This window comes from Acartia tonsa, chromosome 7 (genome assembly GCF_053477335.1).
Source record: "Acartia tonsa isolate MP-2025a chromosome 7, ASM5347733v1, whole genome shotgun sequence".
Taxonomy (NCBI): domain Eukaryota; kingdom Metazoa; phylum Arthropoda; class Copepoda; order Calanoida; family Acartiidae; genus Acartia; species Acartia tonsa.
In genome coordinates, this window is record NC_137266.1 from 33,900,924 (window position 1) to 33,922,678 (window position 21,755).

Consider the following 21,755-nt stretch of genomic DNA (forward strand, 5'->3'; position numbering starts at 1 on the left):
AAAACCAAAAAATTGAATAAGTTTTTCTTACAGATCAAACGGTGAACGAGGGAGAGACAGTAAGGTTGCCTTGTAAGGTAAAATTTAATTTATATTCAATAGTTGTTCAGATAGAATAACACAAATTATGTATGTCTTTTGTCTTTAACACATATGAAACGAATTCTATGAAAAACTCATTGCTAAAAAATGCTGTATATTATCATTTTTGTCAAATTTTACCCTGATTTATTAAAATTAAAAACTTGTTCATTTTTGCACAACCTTTGTGAGAAAGTTTTCACTGTTTATTATAAAGTGTCTGTCTTGTTTATAGCCCAAGCCATTCTCCTTTTAAACGGATTAAGTAATCATTCTGTTACCTTTGCAACAACGAGAGGAAGCTTTTTGAGTTAATGTGGCTGTTTTTAAAACATGATTTCTAACAATTTTGAGTATACACTATATTTCAATCACATATTCCAAGCTCAAATTCAAATGTGTGTGTATTTTCTAAGATGAATTGATTTTTACCACACTGATAGATAGATAGATATAAGCATTGATTGGAATATGAATATCCAAAAATAATCTATGATACAAAGTAGAGTAAAACTATGTCTGTCCGGAAGCAGCTTAATAGCTGGAAAACTGCTGGACTGATTAGGCTCTACTGTTCAGGAAACATATAACTGGTCATACGAAGGTTTTAAATCATTTTCAAAGTGAAAAGAACGCTCCCCCCCATTTTTTTCTGAGCCAAAATGAATAGGCGAATTTATTTTGCTTTTAACTTTTCTGGCAGTCAAACTGGTATTATTATCTCTGATGATACGATTCAGTGAATGTTTTTTTTGATAGACATATTCTTTTTCTTATTTTATTTTCTATAAATATACAAATTACAGATGCTTAAATTATATGATTTAGTAGCAAATATGTATGTAGATATTCTTATAAAAGGTTATTTTGAAGTATAATTTTGGCAATAACCAATTAAATTTCACCAAAGAACTGTCATTCAAAAAGTCAATTTTAAATGAGGAGTTCACTCATATCTGCTTACTTTTTAAAAAGCAAAACCCAAGAGGTCATAGAATATAAGAAATAAAAACTGTTAAAGGGATTTTTAAAAATTAAATACAATGCAATGGAAGTATCTTTTAAAGCTTGATATGGAATGTTTAAACGAAAATGAAAAATTTAGAATTCTTCTTAATTGTTCCTATTTTTAATTTCATTAACGTTTCTCTGGACAATTTTTTTTTATAAACTTAGAAAGATATATTTCTTATAAAGTCGTTAAAGACCTCTTAGCATTCAATGGAAAAGAAAATTATTATGGATGTAGAAATAAGTGAATAATATGAAAAATTGTTGCCAATTTAGGTTTCAATCTCAATTCTTTTATTGGTCGGTCTATTTTATCCAGTAGGAGGGGAGGGGATGGGGGTAGATAGTTATTTTGGCCCGCTACAGAGTTCACATTATTATAAAACATGAAAAAATGGTGTAAGATCCAAGTAATACTACATCCATTTTTGACGTGATATTTTAATGCAATTCTTAATTATTGTAAAGTAGCTACTCAACTTAGAAATAGATTGATAGATTGTATATAGTTTACACCAATAACAACAAAATAAATTGCAGAAAAAAAACTTTTTGTAAAAAACATCGAAACTGAAAGTGATAATTAATACGCGCCCCCCCCCCCCCCCCAATCGGCCCCCTAAACACGCAATAAACTTTCAGCATTTTCAGTAGCACAGTTTTTCTATAATTAGGGTCTGTTTATTCATTTTTTTTTCTGCAATAACATTTTTTTCATAAAATATTTATTTTGGATGAACATAATTGTACATACTAAAGAACGTTTCATGAAGAAAAACAGAGAGGGGGGGATGGGTCATTGTTCTTTAACTTGAGAAAATTGGAAATTGCTAACAACTTTTGAATTCTTTGTTTTCACTTTGCAAAAGATTAATTGGCAAATCAGATGTTTATGGAAGACTATTAGTTATTATTTTCTACTTCCTTTTGGCTTCATTCATCGATTAGCTTTAACGAGAAAAAAGTTTTTTTCTTCTCAATTTTGAAACTTAACTCTTTTCTTTTTACTTGTGCGTTTCTTTCAAACTAGAATGTTTAATTTTATATCTCTTGGAGTTAAAATTATTTTTTTGGTATCAAACAATAGAAGGTGTGTAGATGTATTTTGAATAAATTGCATTGTGTTCGATTGATTGTTTTAAATCCTTCTGAGATGCTTTCTCAAAACGTGCCAATCGAGCACTGAATGAACCTTCCCGCCTTTTGTTTTTTAAAGAAAATAAAATGAATGGGGTGTGGGGGTATATTTTTTTTTCTATGCCTAACCCCTGTTAATTCTATACCTGCGTGCCCAAACCCCGCAGCCCTACACAGTACCCAATATAACATAACCTACTACGGCAATGAATAAAAAAACACTATTTGGATAAAAATCTAGCATTAACAATACAATATACGTAGTTTTTAAAGATAATATGCTACAACAGTGCATTGCAAAAATATGCTCTTAAAGGCTTTTTTAGATGTTTAAGTTTATTTTATTTAGGTTGATAAGCTGCAAGGTTTTGTGTTGATATGGAAGAAAGATGGAAAAATAATTGCATTGGGAGATGATATCATTCATAATGTAAGTATAATTTTGTTAATTTTAAGTAGCAACGCTATTTTACATAGTCTGTCGGTAGGTTTGTCATGTAGATACTTAATGTTTTTTTTCCCAATTCATGAAAACACAACACAACAAGTTGTAAAAAATATGACAAATAACCTGTAATATCAACATATAATTAGCTGGAGAGAGAAACAAGCAGAATTTAGACAGGAATTTTTATTAATCTTTTTCACTTGATTTGGAAAGTTTTAAAACCACTCTCCTCATTACAAATTGTCCTATAAAAAGACATTAAGAGAAAGTGAAATAGATACAGCAGAGCTATAATATTATCAAAGCTTCTTTTGTAAGTTTTATGATATTGTACAATACATGGTAATGCTATTATTAATTACTTTTATAAAGAAAGCGAATTATTAAAACACAATTAATGAAAATTTAAAATTTTATTGAAAGGTGGGTTGTCAAGGGCAATTCAATAGGATATTGCTATTGATAATATTTCCCCCTAGTTTGCAGTATATTTATCGGATTTGTTTACTCCAAGACAAAGAAGTTATATTCCCTAGTTATAGAGAAGCTACTCTGTAACTCGTTTTTTCCGTCTGTGCAACATGCACGTAAATTTGGGAACTATACTTTTTCTTTGCCCTTATAATCAAGTTCTTTATCATTAATTGTGTCCGTCGGTAGAGCAACGAGTTTTATATGGAGTAAATTTTGTTTTTTTGGCTGCTAAATGTGACAGGCTTCTGTAAATTTTTTATGAAAATAAGAATCTAAAGGACAACATTGTCTGTCTGTCCATCAATAACGCCAAGAAGTATATTTGGGTTAAACGCATTTTTTTACCCCTTTTTGTCCATTTGCTACATATTACTTTTGTCATCCTTGTTTAAGAAAACAAACCGCATTCAATACACAGTTCTTTTTGTAACCGGCTTGGAACAAGTATTATAAAAAATGATACTTCGTTTAGATTTAACGCCAAAAAACTAGCATAAAATCAGTGTCATGAGAGGGGTATGAGACACCACGCCTCTAAAACAAAATAACAAAAACTGTATTTTCCTTTTTTACCCCCTTCAGGTTTCGATGCCCCCCCCCCCACAAGAGATTAGCTGCCTAAGCTACTGCATAAAACAAAAATTAATAAATTAAACCTAAGAGTTATAAACTTTCGATTGTGTTTAAATGTTCTACAAAATTCCCTAGTCTCTTTCCCTCTTCTAGATACCTATATTGTATATTTTAGGAAATATTTTTCTTATTATTTCCTGAATTTTAGTATTTTGTTTGTACCACAAAATAGTTAGTTCTTTTATTTTATGTAAGCCACGTGCCATTACAGTCTAAGAGTGGTAACTATGGAATAAATTTCTATCAAAATGTTACCTTTATTTACAGAGGGAGGGGACACTGGACTCTAAATCATAGTAGTCCCCAAAGTTTTATAAACTTTTTCTCTCATATGTTAGCTCTAATACTTTGGGCACTTAATTCCATTACATTTTGATTGCGTGGTATCCAAACTTTTATGTCAAAAAAATGATCTATAGAAGAGTTAATTTTGTTTATCATAATTAGTTATTTTTTATAAATACTTAGAACGAACAGTAATTTAGGATTTAAGAAGAAACAAGGACAATAAAAAACTCTTTGAATAGGAGCGTGGCCAATACTACTTAGAAAATGACAATCATGGAAGTTCTCTGGTGATTAGACTAGTCAGACCTGCAAATACGGGAAAATATGTTTGTCAGGTGGGTGACATTTATACATATAGAAAAGGGTGATAGATAGAAACTAGTAAAATGGATATATAGATAGAATATATTAAATATATGGATGTATGTATGTATGTCTAAATAAAAAGATAAATAAATAGATAAACCATGGAATGATAGATAGATTGATGGATATATAGATGGACAGATAGATGAATAGATATTTAGTTGGATAGATAGATAGATAGTTGGATAAATAAACAAATACACAGATCAATATAAACCATTAAATAAATAGATAGATAGACAGACAGATACACTAGTAGACTATCAGTTAAATAGAAAAATAGCTTGATAGATGAACAGAGAGATTGATATTCTGTGAAACGCCTGCATAAACAACTTCAAAGAGGATAAATGAATTATGTAAAAAAAGTCGTAAATTTTACTAAATCTATATATAATTAATACATCAAAATTGAAGGTTAATGATATGAAAACAAATAAAAACAAGTGTTTAATGTCCAATATTTTGATTGATTGCTCAATATATTTACAAGAAAATTGTGCTAAGGCAAAAGAACTTGATTTATAAAATGATTTTAGGTGTTTTTTTTAACTGTATTATAATCTTTATATAAAAATAGGCTTTTTACATATTCCGTCCTTTCTAAATTGAGAACCCCTAAAAGTAGTTAAAAACATCAAAGTAGTAAGGGATACCTATGTAGAAGTGGGTATACGTATTTGATATAAACTCTGTAGATATTGGTTTCTATTTTAAACATTTTGTTAATAGCTTCTTTAAAGAAAACACTCTGCTATTACGGTTCAATAAATCACAATAATTATTCAACAGCCATTAATTATTTATAAAAAAAATATTTTGTAAAAATCCACGAATTTTTCAGTTGATTCTTTGAATTGTGCATTTTTCAGAATTTTGCAAAAAAAAATTATGCAGACAATCAGTGGTAAAGGAATAGGTTATTATACAAAGTAATATGATGTTCAATCTCATTAATGAAGCACAAACAAGGATGAAAACACCCATAAGTAGCGAAGCACAAACGGACCAGTTTGGTTATAGAGCAGAACTTCAGGGGTCGCAAAAAAAAGAGGGATGAAAGAGAATAAAAACTTCATATGTTGCTAGACCAACAGACTAAGTAGATGACAAAATGAATGCTCCTTTGAATATAAATTCTTTACTAAAAATGTCAGTCGTCTGTCTTACATTAGAACCGAGAAAATCAGGTTTAACTAAACATTTTTTTAACAGACGGACATAAATAAAATATAGCCGGAAATTTTGAATTATAAAGTTCCTTCGCCATTATTAACAGACTGTACATCATTAACGCCAATGGTATCGATAATTCGTCAGCAATAACCACTTTTTTCTCGTGTTCATTCGAATCCGGTAAATAGAAACCGTTTCTCATCCATACGAAAAGACTTTGTCTCCGCTGAAAGCTGTTTATAATACGATGAGAGAAATAACTATTAAAGGCTAAATAAACATTGTAATTTTTTGAAATATATATCAATTTATATTTTGCTTATCTACCTATTCCTTAGTCCATAAATACAAAACATACCATTTGTTAATTAGTTATGCGCTGAATAATCATAATTAAATACACAACTTAACTTTTTACTTAAAATCAGTTTTCATGCGTTATGCTTTAAACTTTTAGTAGCAAAGCTACTCTAAATTTAATTTTGTCTATATTTCTGACCGTACGTCTGTCAGACCGTAACGGTATAGTGATAGAGGGATTTTCTCGGCTGCCTTGTGATATGGACTGCTGATTTTTTTTTTGTAAAGATCCCCCATTATCTAAGAGCATCTAGTACTGTATGCTACCTTATTGATCGTACAATTAAGGCTTTATTTCCTAAAACTGTCTTTTTATCTAGGTTTCAGCATTAAAGGCGAGTAACCTAACCCACCAGCTGCGAGTTCGAGTGAAGCCTGTGCTACAAATTGAAGAAGGAGCAACGGTTATGGTGGAGGTATGTAGTACATTTTTATTATGGTCCGTCTATCAGCAATTCATTTGATACACATAGAATATTTAATTATAATTTATCAAAACATAATTCTTAAAAAATTCAATATATTCTACCTGATTCTCACAAATTGTCATGCTGTGTGTCAGATGTATGACATTAATAGGAAAAGGTTAGTGAAAAATTAGACAAAGAAAGAAACAGTTAAAAAATCTAGAGTAAAAGTAATACATTGAGAATGAAAAGAGAGATAGATAGAGAGAGAAAGAGAGAGAGAGATAGAGAGAGAGAGAGAGAGAGAGAGAGAGAGAGAGAGAGAGAGAGAGAGAGAGAGAGAGAGAGAGAGAGAGAGAGAGAGAGAGAGATAGAGAGAGAGAGAGAGAGAGAGAGAGAGAGAGAGAGATTGATTGAAAATGAAAGAAAAAATACTTTTCAGGAAATATTATACATAACAGACAAAAGTTTTTCGCCATTAAAATGTCTACATAACTTAGAAACTTTTTGCCAAGTAAAAGAATTATGTCCAGGGCTCAGCAGCCGCGCGTCAGCCGCGTGAAAGCCTTAGTGAAATCGTCCCCTTATAACTTAATTCAGCTGGATGTCTAAACATGTCTAATCAGTCAATCCAGTTTTTCAGAATGTGCGACCCAGGGGCGGCTGCGAGCCCAGGTTTCTGTCCTTTTAAAGTTTGTCCTACAAATGAATATTTGTTTTACATAGAAATATAATTATTTGTTAAAACTTTTACAATATACTACATAGTAGAACGATGTCTGTCTGTCTGTCTGTCTGTCTGTCCGTCCGTCTGAAGCTTAAGATCTCAGTAACCACTGAACCGATTTGGTTCTACTCTTCAGGGAATATACCTACTGGTCCTGTGATGGTTTTAAGCTATTTTCTTGGGGGGTGGGACAAAAAATGAAAAATACCCCCCCTCCAAAAAAAAAAAATCTTTTTTACTTTTTCTTTTTAAATCTAAAGTACGAAAAATTAGGTTGATCAAACCTCTTGGGGCAAAGCCCCTAGAGGCTAGGGGCGAAGCCGCTAGTATACTATATAGTAGTCGCGTGTACAGAATTTCGCTAGCAACAAAACAATTTTTTGACACATTAAGATTTAGAGGAAGGGGTGTAAGGGTGATGTTATTCTTACGAGTATGTAAATGGGTTTAAGAGGACGGTTTAAGGGTTCTCTTTATTTCGTCAGGGGGTGTAAAAAAAAGCCCCTGTCATATTAATAATAAATTTTGATAAAGTTAAGCAAAGATGTTTTTTTCTAAACTTCAGCCATATAGAAAGTTATTAGCAGCTGGTCTTTATTTTTTTAAACTTTATCTTTAATAAATTCGTTGCTAAACTTGTATTGTATCTTACCTAACTTTCTCAATTAACAAGTTGGCTGAAACCATCCTAATAACTATAAACCTAAATCTATAAATTCTAGGAGGGCAACGGATTAAACCTTAGTTGCGCAGTTCTATCTGGTTGGCTGAAACCATCCTGTTAACTATAAACCTATTATAGGAAGGGTAACGGATTAAATCTTAGTTGCGCAGTCCTATCTGGTTGACTAGAACCATCCTGTTAACTATAAACCTATTCTAGGAGGGTAACGGATTAAACCTTAGTTGCGCAGTCCTATCTGGTTGGCTAGAACCATCCTAGTAACTATAAACCTATTCTAGGAGGGTAACGGATTAAACCTTAGTTGCGCAGTCCTATCTGGTTGGCTAGAACCATCCTATTAACTATAAACCTATTCTAGGAGGGTAACGGATTAAACCTTAGTTGCGCAGTCCTATCTGGTTGGCTAGAACCATCCTAGTAACTATAAACCTATTCTAGGAGGGTAACGGATTAAACCTTAGTTGCGCAGTCCTATCTGGTTGGCTAGAACCATCCTATTAACTATAAACCTATTCTAGGAGGGTAACGGATTAAACCTTAGTTGCGCAGTCCTATCTGGTTGGCTAGAACCATCCTAGTAACTATAAACTTATTATAGGAGGGTAACGGATTAAATCTTAGTTGCACAGTCCTATCTGGTTTGCTAGAACCATCCTGTTAACTATAAACCTATTCTAAGAGGGCAACGGATTAAACCTTAGCTGTGCAGTCCTATCTAATTTGGAACTATCCTTTTAACTATAAACCTTTTTAGGAGGTTAACGGATTAAACCTTAGATGCGCAGTCCTATCTGGTTGACTGTAACCATCATAATAACTATTAACCTATTATAGGAAGGGTAACGGATTAAACCTTAGATGCGCAGTCCTATCTGGTTGGCTAGAACCATCCTATTAACTATAAACCTATTCTAGGAGGGTAACGGATTAAACCTTAGCTGTGCAGTCCTATCTGGTTGGCCGGAACCATCCCTATCCTGGCAACATACAGGTTTTGATACTATGCGGCTGTAAAATTTGAGTTTTAATAACAATGCCTATTAAACAATAAAAATCAAATATCTCAAAAGTTTAAAAGCTTGAGAACACAGAACAAAATTATTAGACAATGAACGATTATGATGTATTAACCTTCAATTTTCAATTTAGACTCTAACGTATCTTTGAAATATAGACTCTACAATATCCATGCAGAGTATGCGCAACAGTTTCTATTCAGTCTTTAACCTACAGTAACTATGCATGCAGTTACTAGAATCTAAGTTTTCTAGACAATATTGTGATCTATAAGTTTAGACCCTAAAGTATCTTTTGAAGTGTAGACTCTACAGTATCTACTTAGCACTTAGTCTAGACTTTACAGTTTATGTGAAGTCTAGAACCTCAAGCACTTCCGCAGTCTAGGCTCGATCTAGACTATACAGTATCTACGCATTATAGACTCTACATTATCTACATATTCTTTAAATGTAAACTAAATTCTATTTCTAACAAATCTGAAACATTGTTAGTTTGTTATTGCTGCAATTCCTAAGTAAATAATCGTCTCTGTTTTTATATCAAACTAATTACCAGCCGTGTAGTAAAAACTTACAAAAAAAAACAGGCATCCACGAAACAGATTCCGAGGCTAAAATAGTTGGTACTGGCAGATATCTTAGAATACCAGAGGTAAGTTAAAGTTTTAGAAGTGCAGCTAGCTTATAATTAGATTCATCCGTCCTTCACTCCGATAAATAATTGATCTTATATTTGGTTTTAATTATCATGCAATATTTGATGAAAATGTTATTTAATTAACTGGCATGTTAGAGGAAACAAGTACATACATTTATATTTGCTAATATCTGTTGGATATGGAATATACTTGGATATTACGAAAGTTGCTAACAGTTGCCATTATGCTAGGTTGCTAACATGGCCCTCATTTATTGGTCATTTCATTCATCTAGTGGATTGAAGGGGTTGGGTAAAAGTGGTGGACGATGGGGGATTATTATTATAGCCAGCTACAAGTTTCACTATATTAGAGTACACGATTTAGAGTTTATATCTGTCTAATTGTCTAGGTATCCAAACAGCATGCTGGGAAGTATACCTGTTTAGCGGATAACGGGTTCAGTTCCCAGCCAACTCAAGAATCTGTTAATGTTGTTGTACAATGTAAGTTTATTAATTCCTTAATTTTTTACCAATCTGATTAGCCATTTGCAAGTTCTTACTGAAGATACAAAAATTTAGTATACTTTTGCTAAAATAGTTACTAAATTTTAAATAAAATATTCGTATTGCTGAAATGAATGCCGTGTGACAAACAGAGTAAGCGTAGGGTGAATGCAGTTAAAAACCTAAACAGTTAACACTCATAGAATTTAAAGCAAAAGTCTTGCAATCAAATGGTTAAATGATATTTAAAAAGTTTTTTTTCTCCACATTATTTATGTAAGGTTCCTATATCTATCTAAGTAAGGCTATCTATTAATCTATCTATTAATCTATCTATCTATTTCAGATGTACCTGAAATAAGGTTTAGTAAGAGCCATGTCTTTGTTGATGACGGAGAAAGAAAAGTAATAGGTAAGTAATACACTACCACGGAAGCTAATATTTAAAGAACATACTATGCATTATTTATAGCTTGCTAATCACCTTTTTGCAGTATATGGTACGTCTCTCTTTCTTTTCCCTTCTTTTTCTGACTTATTTTCTTTTTTTTCTCTCTTTATTTTTCTCTTAATTTATTACCTAAAGTTTAGGTTATACATTCAGAAGGCTTCGCTACTATTGGATATCATCGTCCTTGCTTTAGAATTTAAATAACTGAAGTTAGTTAATTGGTACCTTAATAATTTTTTTCTCTATTTAGAATTTACATGTTCAGCCGATGCCATCCCAAAACCAAGTATAGCAATGTTAAAGGTATCTATTTATCCATCTTTTATCATTTATCTATCTAATCTTCTGTAGATATTTCTGTCAATCTATAGACTGTTTATCTGCCTTCATATCTGTCTATCCATCTGAGTGTTTTTCTGATTGTCTATCTACGTCTCTATCTGACTGTAAGTATAGTTTTTCTAACTCTCTATCATACCTTTACCCAGTTCAAAAATAACTTTTGAAGGTCGACCGTTTTTTTGTAGGTCAACCTAAGTAAGTACAACCATCAAATATCTTCTTTTTTTTTAAATCTGTAAACCTAAAGCTTCTATAGTTCGACCTAAAATTTCCAGATGTCTTTTGTGAAATGGCTACACTTTAAAACTATCTATCTAAATGTCTTTCTATTTATCTACATATCAATCTATCTAGGGCCCTCATGCAATCCTGAGTAACACATCATCTTTGGATGGAAATACAGTCACAATTACTTCAAGACTTATAAATACAGGTAAACACTCATTTTACAATATTGCCATATTCATTACACAGTTCCTGTGTAGACCTTTTTAACAGGAACAGCTTACCAACCATATATCTGTTAAATTCTAATTTTTCGCTAGGCAAATATGAGGAAATGTTTTTTTTGATACAAAATCAATCAAATAATATTGGCTTTTTATCAGAACAAAGTATTGTACTTTATATTTGTAGCAGAGCAGTATTAATTTTTTCATACTTTAAAGAAAAATTATTGAAAGTCTACAACATACAGGGAGAAAGGGAATAGTAATTTATAACTTTTTCTCTTAAGTTTTATCAACAAATTCTCTCATTCATTGGCTAAAAATTTGGGAGACTTTAAATAAATCTCCAGTTTTCAAGCTGTTCCATATTTATATATTAATTTTTCGTTCATTGTCTTATCATTAAACGTAATTCACTGTTCTATTTTTTATTGTTTTTCTTATTTTTTCATGCAATATTAAGCGGAGATTTTCTTTAACTTAGGTTATCTGTTAAATTATGGAATTTTAATAATCATACCTAATCTACACAATTAAGAGATAGTTAGATGTTCGGTTAGTACCGTCAGACAACCATATAATTATGACTCAAAATATTTTCGACATCCCTTAAAAAGAACTTATATATCTACATATAAATTATGTCTATCAACAGCTATAATACCATGTATCGCTATGTATCTTTTTAAAGAAGTAATCAGCTTTGATTCTATGTTGTGTATTGTCCTTGTTAAAGTTATCTATAAGTCTGCAAAAGAAATAACAGACAGAGTGGTAAATACTTATAAATATGATCTCATAAAACTGCAAATATAATATACAGCTAAAGTAAATTAGATGAAATGTTAGATAGCCTTTTCAACAGAAAATTTCAGTAACTTCGGAAAAAAAACTCACATTTTTGTGCATATTCTAAAAAAAACAAATTTGATTAAGACATAAAGAAAAGTCAATTTATGATATATAATATTAAATAACTTTCTGAAAGGAATTTCTGTACATTAAATTCTACTATTCTAACTCATTTTGCAGCTAAGTAAATTACCTTTACAATAAACAAAATGAGTTATAGAGCGCTTGCCTATTGGCATGGCAATCTTCCTAAAACAAAATCTCAGAAATATTTTTATAATCAAAAACCAGAAATGAATCACAAGGCTTGGATAGATATTGAGCTGCTTCGCTTCTTAATAACAAGTTTGCTCCAAAACAATTACATTTTTGTGTGATAACTATTGAATTTTGTCATATTGTATACAATTTTGCTGTTTTGATAGACAATGAATTTTAAAAAAGTAAAAGAATTTTGATAAAAAAAACTAAAATGGAGATGACATTTGAAATTTCATGACAATTTTTATATGGATTAAGAAATATGAAAATGGAACATATTTTTGGGTTGCAATATAGCCTTAAACATGCCTAGTACATGTATAATAAAACATCGTGTTTTCAACATGTTCTTGGTCCCTTTATGTTATAGATTTTCTAAACTACTTCTACTATTTAATACCTATATTTGCGATTACTGTTGTTTTATAAATTCTTCCAATTTTTAACATTTACAGAACGGCCTTCATCATTGCTTCAAGATCCATGTCAGATCTATATAGGAAATAAATGTCTATAAATGAGCTCAAGTCTTCCACTTAAAATCATAGTGCTCCAATAATCCATAATAAACTCTCATTGACCAGAACGATAAGACCCATTATTTTACTCAATGAAGACTGAATTAATTTTTTATATTATATATACTTTATGATTATTCCTTTACTGCTGAATTTAAAAAAGTTTCAATAATTTCAATTTCTTTTTGTCAAATAAATTTAACTAAATAATAGATGATAAGTTTTTGTTATAAAATGTTTATGAAGATTTTATATAAGAAATAAGGATGCATTTTTTTGAATTTGGACTCTCATTTTTGCAATTTAATTTTTTATGTTGATAAGATAATATGATTCATCGTTAGAATAGACAATAAAAAAATTAACAATAGAATCTTATAATGGTATTTTATAAAAAATAAAGTTACAGCAAAGAAATTTAAAAATAACTTTGGAATTTAGAAGATTTTAGTCCATTTATTTATTACGTCCTCTATAGCATTTAAAAGTTTTAAATCATGTAATTCTATCAAAAACATCATTTTAAAGATAATATTAAATATTGTATCATTCTATAAACGTCATTATTCTTTTTAATTTCAAAGAATTTCTTTTTCAAAATTCTTAACATCAATATTCTTCTACTTTTTTAAATCGTCACAGACAAATGAGCAGACTGACTGACAGACAGACAGACATCAATAAAATGCACCAATCAAATATCTGTCAAAATTGACACAACTTTCGCTGTATTATAAAATGCACTGCTGCCTTTTCTTTATTCTCATTATAAGTCTATTGCTTTTTTTCACTGAAAAAAATAACTATTGTCTGAGCTCGTCAAGTAAGTTGACTCCATTCACATTGCTTGCAAAGTATATTGCTCACTTTTTGCTATACATGTATTGCATATGTTAGGACTCTACTGTATGATCTTTTTTAACCAATAAAACATAAACATATTTATTTGGGCATACAAATTAAACATAGTCATAAAATAAAAAAAATATATGAAACACAATTCAAATTACTAAAACAATAAAACAACCTAAATCCTAATCAGTTCTGCCCGGGAAACCATGAATAGATCACTAAGGATCTGTCTACTTTGCCCAAAATATATTAAACAAAGGTATCCTGGATCCCCTTACACTTATAGAACCTAGGTAGTATCGCCAAAATAAAAATAACATAACAAAAATTACAAATAAAGCCCCTAGATGACAGGGGAAAAGTCACTAGATTTATTATATTTCGAGAGAAATAAAATGTCATAACAAGCATTTTAAAATATTTTTTATAGTGCAGCTGAGTTCGTATAAATGGCACTGTTAGTCAAAATAGGAAGAAGGACGCTATATCCATAATAGAGTTAACGTATAAACAAGGACAATAACGATCCAGCAGCGATATCTTGAGCTATAGAAAAACATCCTGTTACATTTGTAACAGTATAATAAGTTTAGTGTCCACATACCTCTATTAAAATTATGAATATTACTGATCGAAAACGGATAGAAACAGAACGGTTGTTGTCTGTTGATTAGTCTAGCTGTCATCAGTGTAATATATCGAAAACTGAAAGAAACAGAACTATTGTTGATTAGTCTAGCTCGCATCAGTGTAGTATATCGAAAACTGATATAAACAGAACTATTGTTGATTAGTCTAGCTTGCATCAGTGTAATATATCGAAAACTGATAGAAACAAAACTATTGTTGATTAGTCTAGCTCGCATCAGTGTAATATATCGAATACTGATATAAACAGAACTATTGTTGATTAGTCTAGCTTGCATCGGTGTAATGTATCGAAAAATGATAGAAACAGACCTGTTGTTGATTAGTCTAGCTAGCATCAGTGTAATGTATCGAAAACTGATAGAAGCAGAACTATTGTTGATTAGTCTAGCTAGCATCAGTCTAATATATCAAAAACTGATATAAACAGAATTATTGTTGATTAGTCTAGCTGGCATCAGTCTAATATATCGAAAACTGATAGAAACAGAACGGAAAGTTTCTAAATATTCTCCATTTCTTTTTCAATACATTTATATATTATGCTACTTTTAAAACTTATTTATTCATTTATATTTCAAATTTTTATTCATTTAAAACATCTATCAGTATTTTTTTACTGTTGATATGTCACTGTCTTAAAGATCTATATAGACAAGCTATTATTATTAGTAAAGCTACTCTATACCAGTCTTTGGTGATCTATAGTAATGCTAGGCTGGCTTCATTTTTATTGACAGTGAAGATTATAAATTTTTTCAGTATGGCTTCTAAACCGATAAAGGGACAATAAAACTGGAATAAGATAATAGTACACTGCTAGTTTTTACAACCCAATCAAGATTTAATAAAAGCCAACTAATAAGCAAACGTATTCATTAAACTTTGGGTACAATTATAATTGACAGTCTAATGTCCGTTCCCTCCAAGATTATCACCTATCTCTCTATTTTAGATAAACCAGAAGGAGAGTACATATGTATAGCTACAAACAATATTGGGGCATCTGAAGAAAGAATTGTTATCGAAGGTAAATTCATCGGTTTAGACCAGGGCTTGCCAACCGCGCATCAGCCGCGTTTAAGCCTTAAATTTAAATCCACTTGAATGCTTTGAAAAATTTTGGAAAGAGGGATTGCCATATTTTGGTAAGGTTTAGACTGTAAAAGGTTGATTTCCCTGAGGCTTAAAAGCGGCTGAAGCACGGCTGCCGAGCACTTGTATGAACAGCGATTTATAAGACATTATTGTTCTTGTAGAATACTCAAAAATGTTTGTTCTATAAAGATAAGCATCCCTTTAACATATAGGATTTACAGCAACTCTGTATAGTATTTTCTTACGTCACCGGCCCATTAAAATCTGACATTCTCAAATGTCTATCTTTCAGATTGCCTTGAAATATATCACGAAAGTGTCATATTCAGTGATTTATTGGCAATACTTAATATAATTACTAATATTTATTTAGATAATTTATTTCTATGAAAAATTACTATATCCTTGCTGTATGATAGTTAATTGTTGTGGGAATAATTGTCCTTGCTCTGTTTTAAAAAGTTAATAAAAAGTTAATATTCTTAGTAGTTAATAAATAGTGCTATTAAAAGGTTAACATTTACATTGTTTCATACATTGTATAATTATTTAACAGTGTTACCTTCTTACAACCATAATTTATATATCGAGCTTCGCCTCTAGCCAATCAAACATAATTTTTTTGGATGAAGGTTAAACAAAATTAGTTTCGGGTGTTTTAAAAAGCGAAGCTTTTCTATAATTAGGGCTCGTCCGTCGGTAGCTCTTATAGTTAATTTAGTTATGTTATAATTGTATTTAAGCAGTGTTACAACAAATTTACTAACAATTTTGTTTATGCTTATACATTTGTATTCTGCCACTCTGATAGTGTTAATATTTGTTTGTCCTATAGTTTCAAAGCTTCGCTTTTATAGATGTTATCATCTTTATTTTAAAAGCGAAGCTTTTCTATAATTAGGGTCGGTCCGTCCGTCCGTCCGAGATAGTTAGCTTTTATTCGTTAATTTAGGCATGTTAGAATTGTCCTATCGATTTCAAACTTTGCATGGTGATTACTGTAGTAGTTAGGTACGATTTAAAAAGCGTAGCAACTCTATAATCATTACCAGAATGTCCGTACGTCCATTTTAAACATGTTGATTTTTCTACTTTTTTAACAACAAAATTTTATGTGATCTAATTATCCGTTTGATCTGATTTTTGGTATATTGATTCCTGGGACAACAAAGAACAATATTTTAAGCGAAGCAACTCTATAATCAAGTCCTAAAGATGTAAGTATGTCCATAAACATTATCCTGTATCAAGCAGTTTTTCAACAAATTTACTTACAATTTTGCTTCGAATCTTATACTTTTATATTCTGATTATTCAGTTCAGACACTATACAAGTGTTAATGTCCGTTTGTCCTACAGTTTCAGTGCTTCGCTTTTATGGATGTTGTCTTCCTTGTTTATATATAAATCTCTTAGAGGGGATGACGTACCACGCATCAAATGAACTAAAACCTGTTCCAAAATATAAGCACTTCCTGAAATTCGATAATGCGACTAATGTGCGGAAATAAATGAACTCCTATTACCTACACTATTTCTTCATCAATTATTCAGTTGCAAATGAATAACATTTTTATCCGCAATAACCTATTTCTTGCCTTCTTTCATTTAAGGCCATAAGGTAATGTATTAAATGGTTTAGAAATATACAATTTACAATTGAGATTGAATTGAAATAAACAAAAACACCCTTTTTATAATAATGGATTCAGAATACGTGGATTAGATTACGTCAACTTAACATGCTTATATAGTCCTCAGATATTGGTCAATATTTTTCTCCATGGTAATAGGAGTGGATGGTGTAAAGTCTTAGGGGAAGGAAGGGGGTAGGAGGCACAGGGGCTTTGATTTTTAGAAAACAAATGTCTAACTTCCAATATTCTGCTGGACCCTATCCCTGGGGCTATCACTGTGGGCTATTGAAACCATTACATAACCCACACCTAACCTCAAATAAGCTGAAAAAGTACGTTTAAATTTTCAAAAAATGTTTCTAAACAAGGATGACAACATCCATAAAAGCGAAGCTCTGAAACGGTAGGACAAACGGACATTAACACTTGTGTAATGTCAGAACTGAATAATCAGAATGCGAATGTATAAGAGTCAAGGCAAAATTGTAAGTAAATTTGTTGAAAAACTGCTTGATACAGGATAATGATTATGGACATACTTACATTTTTAGGACTTGATTATAGAGTTGCTTCGCTTATAATATTGTTTATTTCTTTGTTGTCCCAGGAATCAGTATACCAAAAATCAGACCAATCAAATAATTAGGTCACATAAAAATGTAAAAAAATCAACATGTTTAAAATGGACGTACGGACATTCTGGATTCTGGTAATGATTATAGAGTTGCTACGCTTTCTAACTCGTACCTAACTATTACAGGAATCACCATGCAAAATTTGAAATCGATAGGACAATTCTAACATGCCAAAATTAACGAAAAAAAAACTATTTAAAAAAGTAAAAAAATCAACATGTTTAAAATGGACGTACGGACATTTTGGTAATGATTATAGAGTTGCTACGCTTTCTAAATCGTACCTAACTACTAAAGGAATCACCATGCAAAATTTGAAATCGATAGGACAATTCTAACATGTCTAAATTAACGAAAAAAGCTATCCGTTACGGACGGACGGACGTACGGACGGACCGACCCTAATTATAGAAAAGCTTCGCTTTTAAAAAGCTCTAAATTATTTTCTATTTCAGAAAGTGAGAGTATAACACTTAATAAAAGTGAAGAACCAGAGTTTACTGGGGCTACTTATAGTTCAGGTATAGATAGACAGACAGATAGATAGATAGATAGATAGATATATAGATAGATATATAGATAGATAGATAGATAGATAGATAGATAGATAGATAGATAGATAGATAGATAGATAGATAGATAGATAGATAGATAGATGAAAGATAGATAGATAGATAGATAGAAAGATAGATAGATAGATAGATAGATAGATAGATAGATAGATAGATAGATAGATAGATAGATAGATAGATAGATAGATAGATAGATAGATTATAAGGAAAGTAGGTATCATGGTAGGACATTTGAACATGAAACTCAAGTTCAACCAATCTCAAGGTTTTTAACTACAAGGTTTTACATTTCTGACAAGAATTTAACAAAAATGAATAACATTATTTTCAATGAAATTAGTATCTCTCTTAATGAAAACCCACCAAAACAGATTATTTTATCGTGAGTATTTTCCAAGTGAAATAGCTTGTTAGATATAATATAGGTGGTTATAACCTGAAGTGTAAGAACCTTGGGTGAGGTAATATGCATGATTATCGTGACTTTGGTTCATGACTTTCTGCAATATTTTATACTAACTGGAAACTTAAAATCAAACTAGATAATTTATAGTGCCTGTGCTATCTGTAAGTTGTGGTATGTACGTATGTCTGTCTGTATGTCCGTAATAAAAATAAAAAATGATAAAAATCTTATAAGCAATAACTTGTAATTCATTGACTGTAACTTCCAAAAGTTACATTTTATTGTACATCAAATTGGTAAACTTGTTATTGCTGCACTATTTATAAACATTATTGGGCTATCTTTTCAGGGAAACCTTTTTTTAATAATGTTTTCTTTTTCAGATTCTCAGAAGAGTAGCTTAACAGTAACATCATCGAGTAGCAACTCTTTGATTTCTATACATTTCATACATATGTCTATTTTATGTACAGCTTTAATAGGACATTTTTAAACTTACTAAATCAATTAAAAAGAAAATTAGTGATAATTTACTAAATAAAAGACAAAAATAAGTTATAAAACTCAAGTTAATTCAGTATTAAAGTGAAAAATTCAATAAAATAATTAAAAATACCAGTGAAAAAAAAAGACAAATAGTTAAAAGACAATTATAAAGTAGTAATACTACTAAAAAGACTTAATAAATGTTACAATAGTCAATTTTATATTTATAGGTTTTATTTCTATTGATGTCAAGTCGACTTATCATGTTTAATGTTATTTTTCATTGCAATTCCAAGGTTTTACATGATCATTTATTACAAAATTATTTTTTCTTTTCATTATTATGGTATTAAGTCTATATTAACCTTTATTTTAAAAAGGATTAAATTCAAAATTTGACTTGGTTTCAAAACATTTTTAAGAGCGATGACATTTTTAAAATTTAAAACCCTTTTACCTTTTTGATAAAAGACAATATTATTTTAGAGTATAATTATTTTATTTAAAGAATATATATTATAAGGGGTATGCATATTTTTCAGGGCCTTTTCTCTTCAGTGGGATATACTTAAGAACTTAAATGATTTTATTTCAAATACCAACATTTTAAACAGTCTAATCTTTACTTCTAATGGCATGACACTTTGGATCAGCTACGCATAAAAAGCGAATCTGTGACGCTCAGACGTGTAAAAAAAATACGCAATTGTGCGAAATTGATATGTGACTTTAAACCAGTATAAATTTTGTTATATTTACCTCTCTTATTAAAACTTGTTAGGCTTTTGTGCTGTCATTAAATATACATAATGTCATTAGAATAACGGATACTCGGTAATTTGTCAGTTTTGGCAACTTTTATATCGTGGATATATTAATAATTGAATCTTATAAAGTAAAAAATTAAGCGGGCTAAAATAACTCCCTTTACTCCATCCCCTCCACTCCTACTGGATAAACGAACTAACCAATAAATGAGTTCATTATTATCAAGTCTTTACCCTGTCGTAATATCCAAGTACATTATACTACATCAATTCTTTTATAGAAAGTATTACTTATACCTTTCTATAAGATATTATATATTATTGTTTATGTTTTATTTGACAGGTTTTCAAAAACGACTTTAAGCCTTTCCTAGCTTTATCATCCTAGATTAAATCTTTTTATACCTATTTAATACACATAATAGATAATTCATTATTTAGAACGCCTAAAGGAAATCTTTTTAATATTTCATTCCCTATGTATGACAACAGAGAACAGTCACGCAGTTCTTAAAAAGTTAATGAATTTAATTTTTCATGTATATCATGCAGGGGCGTCCAAGCTTTTTATTTCGGGGGGGGGTAAAATTTTTTTAAGGAGGGGGTAATTCGGCTTTGGGGGGGGTAAAATGGCGCGCGAAGCGCGCCGCAAATTTTTTTTACCCCCCCCAAAATTTTTACCCCGGGGGTAAAATTTGCTTGGGGGGGGAGGGGGTAATTACCCCCCCTGAAATCTGTTGGCAGGGGTAAAATTTGTTCACCCCCCCCAAAATTTACCCCTGGGGTAATATTTTTTGGGGGGGTAAGCTAAATTTTATCAAAAATTTAGTATTAAAAATGCGCACGAAGCGCGCAAAAATTTTTTTTGTTAGAGATTTTCTATTTTGGGGGGGGGTATTTACCCCGCCAAAATTGTTTGGGGGGGGGTAAATACCCTCTCCTAAATGGTTGGGGGTGCCTACGGCACCCCCAGGGTAGGGGTAAATTTTAAATGGGGGGGGGGGGGGGGTAATCGCCCCATTACCCCCCCCCCTTGGACGCCTATGATATCATGATAAAACAACAATTTACAGACAATTTTATAACATTTGTCTAAGATTTTTTTTAACGACTAAAGCAGAATAAAGTTAAGGCACAGACGGACTGATAGACGTCGTTCTACTGCGCCCCTAGTATCTAAGAGCTATGTAATGTAAGGAGTAGGGAAAGCAGAAAAATATCCTAAAACCATGCAGGGACCTATGTGAAACTTCCATTAAATGGAGAAATCAATCAGTTCTGTAATTAGGCTGCAGTAAAAAACCTTTTAATAGGCTAGCAGCTCAAACTGTTATCTATCTTTTTTCTTAAATTTTAATGCAATAACTTATAATAATCAAAATTCTTGTTTTTGATTAAAATTAGACCTGTGCGGAATTTTTAATATAAGAAAATTAAAAAGTATCAAGTTTGCACAAAATTGATATTAAATTTGATTTGGTCAATTTTCAATTTTGAGTAAAAAAAGTAATAATTGTTAAATACTTAAAGTTTGGAAAATGACATTTAAAGATATTTAATGTTTTAAATTTGATGATTTGGCAAAAAAATGATTGTCGAATTTCTTTAATGCAAATTATCATTTGGATTGTATGCAGCTAAATTAGTAAGAGACGGTTATATAAACATATACTAATCAAAATAGATTTGGAAATTTTTAAAAATCTTCTAATTTTCTAACTGTAAAGCAAAAAATCTTTGAAAACAAAAGTACTATGCTTTTTATTTTTCTATTTTAAGGTGCAATTCAAACAAAATTGCATAGTAGGCTCTAAAAGGAAAC

At 30.8% G+C, this 21,755-nt stretch overlaps 1 protein-coding gene across 1 annotated transcript in view; it reads left to right on the forward strand.

Moving 5' to 3' along the window:
* Window positions 1–19,310, forward strand: part of LOC145324277 (lachesin-like) — a 35,445-nt gene extending 16,135 nt beyond the window's left edge. Inside the window, exons 3-15 of the mRNA XM_080166898.1 lie at window positions 34–77; window positions 2,579–2,659; window positions 4,312–4,407; window positions 6,295–6,390; window positions 8,709–8,784; window positions 9,400–9,464; window positions 9,863–9,956; window positions 10,306–10,371; window positions 10,661–10,713; window positions 11,107–11,185; window positions 15,288–15,362; window positions 18,158–18,223; window positions 19,064–19,310. Of these exons, the coding sequence (XP_080023024.1) occupies window positions 34–77; window positions 2,579–2,659; window positions 4,312–4,407; window positions 6,295–6,390; window positions 8,709–8,784; window positions 9,400–9,464; window positions 9,863–9,956; window positions 10,306–10,371; window positions 10,661–10,713; window positions 11,107–11,185; window positions 15,288–15,362; window positions 18,158–18,223; window positions 19,064–19,173 (1,001 nt within the window). The 3' untranslated portion in view covers window positions 19,174–19,310. The remainder of the gene's footprint in view (window positions 1–33; window positions 78–2,578; window positions 2,660–4,311; window positions 4,408–6,294; window positions 6,391–8,708; window positions 8,785–9,399; window positions 9,465–9,862; window positions 9,957–10,305; window positions 10,372–10,660; window positions 10,714–11,106; window positions 11,186–15,287; window positions 15,363–18,157; window positions 18,224–19,063) is intronic.
* The last annotated feature ends 2,445 nt before the right edge of the window (window positions 19,311–21,755 follow it).